Genomic DNA, 8,355 nt, shown 5'->3' on the forward strand with positions numbered 1-8,355 from the left:
TCTTTAAGCCTATTTCTCTCGTGTCGTCCGGTTTCCTCCCAAACTTGTCGATTTCAACCCCACTACTCCTCCCACCCGCCAAATCTCTCAGACGGTCAACTCAGTATACAGCTCATTTGGGAACGGTCACATCGCTCGGAGCCCTCTCCACTATTCTTGATCTCCTTTCCCTTTACAGTCCTTTCGTCCTGGACAGTTTACTTCGCCCGGGTGGATCAGATCTCCATCGGTGACAGCTCAAAAACTTTGGCCCATCGGTGGTCTTAACCTAGATCGATTTTACCTCTCTACCCCTGGTGAACTAACTTCGAGCTTACAAAACATCTAATACACAATGGTCTCTGGCCCCGCGACGGTGTTGGAGCCCACCTTCAAGGGATATGTCGGCACGACTCAGGATGCCTTGATCCTGTTCGAGGCCTGTCTGAGCGGCGTCCTCCACCATGTACCCCGCCGCCCACACGATCGGGAACGCAGTCACCTCGTCCGCAGCGGCTGCATCTTCATCTACGAGGAGAACTCCTCCGGCATCAAGCGCTGGACCGACGGCGTCACCTGGAGTCCCAGTCGCATCCTCGGCAATTTCCTCGTCTACCGGGAGCTCGAGAAGCCCTTCCCCCCCGGGGAGAAGAAGCGCGCCATGAAGAAGCCCAACCGTCGCCCCGTCCCTAGCCGGCCGGGCGAGCCGTACCCACGCCAGGAGAGCAACGGATCCGCCTATTCCCCCTCGCCTACCACGGGCTCCTTTGGGGAGCGCTCCCAGCAGTCGGACATGGAGCGCGCCCTCGTCGGTTCGCTGGTGGACTCATACGGCTTCAAGGATTCGGGCCTGGTCAAGAAGACGATGAGCGTGACCGTGGCCGGGGTCACCCACCACCTGGTCTCCTACTACAGCGTCGAGGATGTCTTGGCCGGCGGATTGACCTCTCCGGCGTTGGCGGAACACTTGCGGTATGTCCGGCCCCGGCCGGAGCTGACCCAGAAGCAAAGCTTCCGCGCCCCGATCGATGAGTACGAACCCGGCCACCCGGAGAGAGTGACCACCGACCAGCAGCCCCATTCGCTCTATGGAGGATATCGGCCCCAGCAGATGATGCCCTCGGGCTATTCGATCCCCCACCCCCAGTCGGACTTTTACCTCCACACGGCACCCTACGCGGCGACACATCCCCCGCAGTCCACCTCGGTGGCCGGATACTCCATGGGCGCCACGATGGCGCCCACCCCAACGGCGCCCAACGTCTACTTGCCTACGCCGACCGCCCCCACGACGATCCCCCAGAAAGCCGCCGACGAGTTTGCGTCCTTCCGCGCGCAGCAACCGCAGTACGGCACCGGGTTCGACCTGGGCCACAACCCTCTCTCCGCGTCCCTTTCGTCCTCGATCAGCACGGGCATGCCCGGGGGGCTAAGCGATCGGAACCGATCGCAGTCCGACCACAGCCCGACCGCTTACCGCAATTCGTCCATCTCCTCGCGCAGCGTGGCTACGGATGCCACCTCCCCGATGGACCCCTCGACCCCGGCCACCTTCTCCCGGGGCAGCAGTTTCAGTATGGCGGGACAGCTGGACGGTGCGTCCCACCAACCCCTCGAGCAACGGGGTATGGCGGCCGCCTTTGACCCCAGTGTGCCTCGGCGGGAGTCCAACGCCATCCCGGCTGCGTTCTACCCTGGCAATGATCGAACCCAGTACTACATGGGGAGCGCCACGCCGGCTGCTCATGCGAATTACCCCGTGACAACGTGGGCGACGCCTGCGCCGCAGCAACCGATCTAACCTTTTTTTTTTCCCTCTCTCTTTCTCTTTCTTCTTTTTTTTCCTCTCAAGGGCGGCAGTTTGGGAAATAGACTATGCTTATGCGCTATGGATGATTACCCGGATGTTTGGCTCTAGAGGAGATATGGGCGGCTTTCTCGCTATATTCCTTTCTTTGCCCACTTTTCTTGACTGATTCTACTTTCTTTCGCTTTTCCACGACGATACGATTCGTACTAAAATGGGTTTTTATTTCTGGGGGGCACTTGTCCTATCGTTGGCTTTTTTTTTTCATTTGTTCAGCCGGGTGGTATTCTCTGGGATTGGGATTGATTTCTCTTATTACTATGCGTGTCGCTTAATGTGATCATGAGCAAATGGATTGGTTTGGGCGGCACGGTCTGGGAGGTTTTCTGATTTACATGTTTCTGACTTTGTGGTTTTCTATCTACTAGCCTGTGGTGAATGCGTTTTGTGCGATATGGGAGCCGTGGCTTCTACGGGGTACTGGATAGGAGACCGGACCAAATTGAGTTATTCTCTACGTGTGATTATGCAGTGGATGATCTATCGAATCTACTGTGTCTGTACTGTGTCTGTAGTGTAGTTTGTAGTTTGTACTGTAGTTTGTACTAAAGAATAAGGGCACTAGCTTAACTTTCGTGTCAGATCCATCTGACCATCCGTTTTCCCCGGGTGTGATCAGGGAATGATACACTTGCATAGTATAAATGGGAGTGGGAAAAAGAGTGTACAAAAGTCTAATCAAGCCATCTCATTTCTAGTGGAAAAAAGGCAGATGATGCTGGAATCAGCTCACATGTGTCAGCTCATCTTTACTTGGCTTTGTTCCAGTTTGCTTTGGTGGAATATAACGTCTGACTAGCTATTGCAGTAGATAGATAGATGGGTAGATAGATACAGTGCAAGCAGTCGGTACTACCTAGGAATAAACAACGGAGAAATCCGAATAACACCTGTCACAGTCAGAGTAATATCATAATCATCGAGTCTAGCTAGCTAGGTAGGCAGGTAGCTAACTACTGAGGTAGGAGGAGGAAGAGGAAGAGAAGTGTGATGGAATGTGATTGTAACCGTCATGCTGGGATGGACCCGCCAATGGGGGGTTTTTGTGGGGCTACTCATTCTAAAGAGTATGTATGCATCATTCATTCATATCTTGGTATCTGGGTAGATATACCTTAGGTAAGGAAGTGAGTACCTTAACTTAACACAGGGTTCATGTAAGTTAGTATTCGTACCTGGTAGATAGACTTGGTAGATTAGTTCAGCGTAGGTTGACTTGCATTCGACATACTCAAAGTAAAGGGCTGACTCTACCTCAGTAAACTATGAGAAGGAAAGAAGAATGGTGGAGATTAGATTAGATAAAGAGAGTGGGGTCTCTTATATAATATAATATAGATCTCTGGTAGGATGAGATGGATGGATCCATCGATGATTCATTTATTGATGATGATTGATTAGCTGGATAGACCCACTTTGAATACCTAATCTGTCTATTGTTTAAGTTCCCGATTAGTATTGGCAGTCAATATTGAGGATATACGGTTTATACCTGGTGGCAGACTAATAGATTAATGGAGCAAAGAAATGGATTGAGATCTCAGTAAAAGGAGTTTACTGACTCATGTATACTATCATATCAATACACAATGAATCAATCTGGTGAATCTCTTGCGTATGAAGTTGTACATGTGCTACATTACCTAGGCACTTACTTTCCTAGGAGGTTGGTGGATAGGAACTGCCAGGAACTTAATTCATCATTTATTGTAGATGCAGTATTGATTAAATTATCAATGTATCTGTTAATCTAGAATGTAAATACAGGTACGACCATGTATATATATTACATACATAACACTACACGATATAATCCCCCCTAGGTATTCCGTACAAGGATGGGCTCGCAGATGTCGTGCAACCTCTCTAAACCGGACCTCCTTCAGGTTTGTCTCCACACTGTTGATTGCATTGTGGACTGCATAATCAGGTATGATGTAGGTAGGTAAGTTTATTCAATGTGGGGTTTGTGTCTCTCACATGGTTTGTTAGGTTTATTCTCTAGGTTTCTTTGTGGATTAACTTCAGGTACATGCGTAGTACCTAAGGTTAGTTTGCTTCCTGGTTATATTAGAGGTTCAAGATACTTGCATAGTACCTAGGTAAATATACTTATCCACCTCTAGCTGAGTATAATAGGTGGCTTATACGTTAGTATATGAGGTTTGGGGTTATGATGGTGTTATCATTTGAGAGCGAGATAGTATGTGCATGGCTGTAAATTGGAAATAGTAGGTAGCATATCTGGGTATCGTCCAATGTAAGGTAACGCTATCACTCGCTTTCACATAAAAACCAGATCAAGAAAGAGAGAAGAATGCAAGAGAAGATACAGGAGAGTCACAGGAGAAATACAAGAGAAGAAGAGAAAGTAAATACAAGAAAGGAAAAAAGAAGAAAAAAAGTAGAAGAACAATCACCTCCCCGACCTCCTCCTCGCCCGATCCACTCTCGAAACCTGCATCTTCTCCCTCTCGGTCCTGCCATCGCCGCGCCCAGTACTGGGGCTAGGGCTACTAGGTTCCATCAACACTCGCACCGACAGCGGTCGGGCGTCAAGATTGCTCGCGGGCATGGGCATCGACGACGCCGCCAGGTTCCCTCCTACCCCTACCTTCCCTGGTAGTCCTGGCACTGGTGCCATCCCCGGGATGGTGCCTGGTCCTGGCGTGAATGGCATTTGGGGCATTCCGTGGACGGGCTGTACCATGTTGAAGTTGGGGGGAGGGTTGGTGGGGAGTTCGTTGTCGTCGTTGTTGAGGTTGTCGGGGGAGATCTATCTCGTTAATATGGGGTTTTCACAATTAAAAAAAAAAGAAAGAAAAGAGGAGATGGAGGGGAAGACGAGGGGAAGAGAAGAAGAGAAGGAACATACACTAGATGCAAACTTCCTCCCAGGCATATGCACATAATCATCAAACGAACTCTCCAACTGCGCAAAATTAAACCCCCTCTCCGAAGTAGCAGGCTCAAACCGCTGTCCACTCTCGACGCGAAAGTCCACCGGCCGCCGAGGAACCGCCCGATAGCTCGGAAGCGAAAGCATCCACGACGGATAATTCCCAAACCAGCACTGCAGAACCGGGTCGATATCCAAACTGAAGCAGATGCGGCTATCCGCCCGGGGCTTCCGGACCAACATGGCAAAGGTAAACTCGCGCGGCAGCCCAGACCGCTGCAGCGTGTTCTCCTCGAGCGACCAGACGATTTCCCCCGCTTCCACGTCGTACTGCCGTCCGCGCGGACTCCGCAGCGATCGCACCGAGCCCTGGATCCGCATCATCTCGTACCGCCGGTATCGCCCGTTCATGCCCCCCGACGGCATGATGCTGGCCATCAGCGGCAGGTCCGCGAACCCGATCTGTCCCGCGAGACTGTAGTTCCACTGGAGTGTCTCTGGGGAGACGGCGCCGTAGAGCAGATGCGGTGCGTGTCGGAGGAAGCGTGGGCTGTTGTTTCGCGAGCGGGAGCCGCGCAGGGTCTGGGACGACGGTTTGGGGGAGATGGCGCTGGACTTGTCGCGGGTGCTGCGCACCGAGGCGCGGATGGTGGCTGCCTTGAAGCGGTGGTTTTGGGTGTTGGGCGAGTGGAAGACGAAGCTGATGCCGAGGAAGTCGACGTTGTCGAAGTCTTTGTCGGAGACGGCTCGGCTGGAGTAGAATCCGTGCTGGAGTCGCTGTACATGCGCGGTGATGTAGGCGTCGCCTGGGAGGTGGCGCTCGTAGATGCATGCGCGGTTGACGTGTAGACGGGGGTTGGTGAGGTTGGGGTCGACGGGGACTTCGATGTTCGCGAGAGGCGGTCGTGATGGTGCTGGTTGTGATGGGGGTTTTTTATCGGGGGCGTCAGTGCTGGTCCGTCGGGGAGGTGGGAGGCCTGGAGCGGAGGGTCGTTCGATGGTCACCATAGCCAGCCTTGCGTTTTTATTGACAGGCGTTGAACCCTCTTGGCTTTCATCTTGGTCGCGGAATCCCATTGCGACACGGCTTGCTGTAGAGATGCGTCCATGAACGGGGGTTCCCGGTTGACAGGAGGTGCTCAAGTAGTACTCGATTCTTGGACGGAGGAGGAGTCATAGGCGACAACACGTTTGACACGCGAGACATGACGACAGTATGGATGAGAGTTGTGGTCAGGATCGTGGAGATGGCGGGTCAGCCATCAGGTGGAAGAGCGATGGGAGATCAGATGAGAGGGCGATCGGCGTGTTGATCAGATCAGCTGCAGTAGACTGTCATATCACTTTCTATTGGTCTATATTATATTGCTTTATTATAGTATTGTCTATTAGTACTTTTACTTTATTGTGATCTTTCTATTGTTTATTAATAGGTATGGTGCGGGTCTACTATCGAAGCCCCAACATTCACTGATATATAGTATGTACTCCGCACTGAGTCTACAGATATATAGATTGATAGTTATATGTAGAGATTCAGTGAATACCTTTATCAACGCAGTGTCTACACATTAATTATACACACTGAATTCCTCTCATCTCTTCAGTCTCTACTGAAATAAACAGAAATCAAGAACCAGCAATCAAGAATAACATGGGGTTTACACGACTGTAGATGATCCCAAGGACACACGTGACCCGTCTGTCCGCCACCGGATCAACATTGATCCGAGTATGATTTCCTCCAATCGACCGACTGGATCACGAGTTTCTGTTTAGTATAGCTTCACTTTCCCCGGCCGTTTCCTGCTGTTGTCTGTCCTTCTCTACATTAGCTACCAGGCCCGATTGCTATTCATCGGTTGTGGATGGCAATTGTTCGGGTGGCTTCTTTGTTGCTCGTAATTGAGACTGAAGGTTGACATTCACGTCACGGAGCCGGGGACTTTCTTTAGATCTACTCTTCAATCCCCACATTGTAGCCGCGGTTTCTTTGGATTGGAGTGTTCCAGTGCAAGAGAAAGAGAGGCTTTGTCTTGCATCACATGATTGCTTGAATTGCCCAACCATTCATTTTTGTTATACCCGTCTGATAGCGCCTTGTTTTGCACCGTTCATCTCCACCATGTCCTCTATCGTGGCCTCCAGGCTTTCGGCAGTGTCACTGCGCACATCTGGACAACGCGTTCCTTCATTATCTGGAGTTCCGTCTCTAGGGTATAATGCCGTGCCGTGGAATCTTCGACGCGGTCTCCAGGCGCAAGCATTCCGTGGCGCTACCATCACGACCTCTGCCATTGGTCTTTCACAGAACAGGTGTGGATTGATCGGGAATTGAAGCAAAAGAACCATCTAACCATGTCTAGCTTACGGAGTCGAGGGTCCTTCGTTGGTGCCATCCATCCTCGCTACGCAGGATACGCCAACCAGCAGAAAAGATGGACTGCTTCGGGAAAACCTGACAAGCACGAGTAAGTATCAGTTCACCGTGTAGGGTGGACTCGTTGCCCATTCTGACCCATTGCAGCACTCCGTCAGATTCGAAAAAACCTTCCATTCTTTCTAAAATCCCCCTTCCTACTACCCGTGAGAATATCTACACCGTCCCTAACATACTCACCTTCTCTCGCCTGGTCGCTGCCCCCCTAGTGGGCTACTTCCTTGTCTATGGCCACCACACAGCCGCGTTGGCGCTCTTCGCCTATGCCGGCATCACGGACCTCGTGGACGGGTATATCGCACGACGATATAACCTCCAGACGGTGGTTGGCACGATCATCGATCCGATGGCCGACAAGCTGCTGATGACCATCGGTGTCGCCTGTCTGGCCGTCAACGGCTCCATCCCAGGTGCGTAACGATGCTCACGATTGGCCATGAGTGATTACTGACGGTGTCCAAGTCTGGCTTGCCGTGATCATCCTCGGACGGGATGTTGGCCTGGGGATATCCGCCTTGTACTACCGGTGGATTTCGCTGCCGGCCCCCAAGACCATGGCTCGATACTGGGATTTCTCTCTCCCATCCGCGGAGGTGAAGCCCACTACAGTTTCCAAAGCCAACACAGCTCTCCAGCTGCTGCTCGTGGGAAGTGCGATCGCAATGCCGGTCGTTCCTGAGCCGTTCTTGGATGCGTGGAATCTGAAGGAAGCAATGAGCGTGTTTCAGTAAGTTTATCTTTTCTTTATTTTCCCTTTATTGCCCCCCCCCTCAGTTGCCTCCTGTTGTGTGTTGGGGAAGAATGCGATACGAATGGGCTATATAACCCATCCATTAGAAGGAATAAGTACATACGACCATAGGGTGTGGAGAACAGGGCTTCCCGTCCGCTCAGCCGTACTTAAGCCACACGCCGGCCGGTTAGTAGTATGGTGGGTGACCACATGCGAATCCCGGCTGTTGTATGTTTTCTTCTTTTTTGCTTGCTATTTTTTTTTTTTTCCTTCTTATTTTATTTTATTTTATTTTTTAAAACACCATACTAACCCGTCTAGATACCTCGTTGCAGGAACAACCATCTGGTCGGGCCTGAGCTATGTCTTCTCCAACAACGCCGTCAAAATCCTGTCTAAGGAAGAGATACAACGACGCATCGCCAAGGCCGCCGCGA

The 8,355-nt window shown here is 51.4% G+C and overlaps 3 protein-coding genes across 3 annotated transcripts in view; 2 read left to right on the top strand and 1 right to left on the bottom strand.

The window, feature by feature from the left end:
* BDW47DRAFT_108103 (camp independent regulatory protein) overlaps nt 1–2,317 on the top strand; it is a 2,328-nt gene extending 11 nt beyond the window's left edge. The window contains exon 1 of the mRNA XM_024813160.1: nt 1–2,317. This exon is cut by the window's left edge and continues 11 nt beyond it. Within this exon, the coding sequence (XP_024670828.1) occupies nt 335–1,780 (1,446 nt within the window). The 5' untranslated portion in view covers nt 1–334 and the 3' untranslated portion in view covers nt 1,781–2,317.
* A 1,759-nt stretch (nt 2,318–4,076) lies between these two features.
* Nucleotides 4,077–5,992, bottom strand: BDW47DRAFT_108104 (uncharacterized protein). Its single transcript, XM_024813161.1, has 2 exons — nt 4,722–5,992; nt 4,077–4,622 (listed from the first exon to the last, which is right to left on the bottom strand). The coding sequence occupies exons 1-2, from the start codon at nt 5,820–5,822 to the stop codon at nt 4,263–4,265; spliced, it is 1,461 nt and encodes a 486-aa protein (XP_024670829.1). The 5' UTR covers nt 5,823–5,992; the 3' UTR covers nt 4,077–4,262.
* A 551-nt stretch (nt 5,993–6,543) lies between these two features.
* BDW47DRAFT_108106 (cardiolipin synthase) lies at nt 6,544–8,355 on the top strand (the record flags this gene model as incomplete). The annotated part of the gene is made up of 5 exons (XM_024813162.1): nt 6,544–7,061; nt 7,112–7,216; nt 7,273–7,595; nt 7,648–7,912; nt 8,240–8,355. Coding segments are annotated over exons 1-5 (1,000 nt in total), but the record flags the coding sequence as incomplete, so codon positions are not given.

This window comes from Aspergillus candidus (genome assembly GCF_002847045.1).
Source record: "Aspergillus candidus strain CBS 102.13 unplaced genomic scaffold BDW47scaffold_32, whole genome shotgun sequence".
Taxonomy (NCBI): domain Eukaryota; kingdom Fungi; phylum Ascomycota; class Eurotiomycetes; order Eurotiales; family Aspergillaceae; genus Aspergillus; species Aspergillus candidus.

Bases quoted from the DNA above. Each gene is read 5' to 3' on its own strand.
- BDW47DRAFT_108104 (XM_024813161.1), bottom strand. From the start codon at position 5,822: ATGGGATTCCGCGACCAAGATGAAAGCCAAGAGGGTTCAACGCCTGTC. The intron at 4,623-4,721 runs GTATGTTCCTTC...TTAACGAGATAG, and splicing joins GGAGGAAGTTTGCATCTAGT to ATCTCCCCCGACAACCTCAA.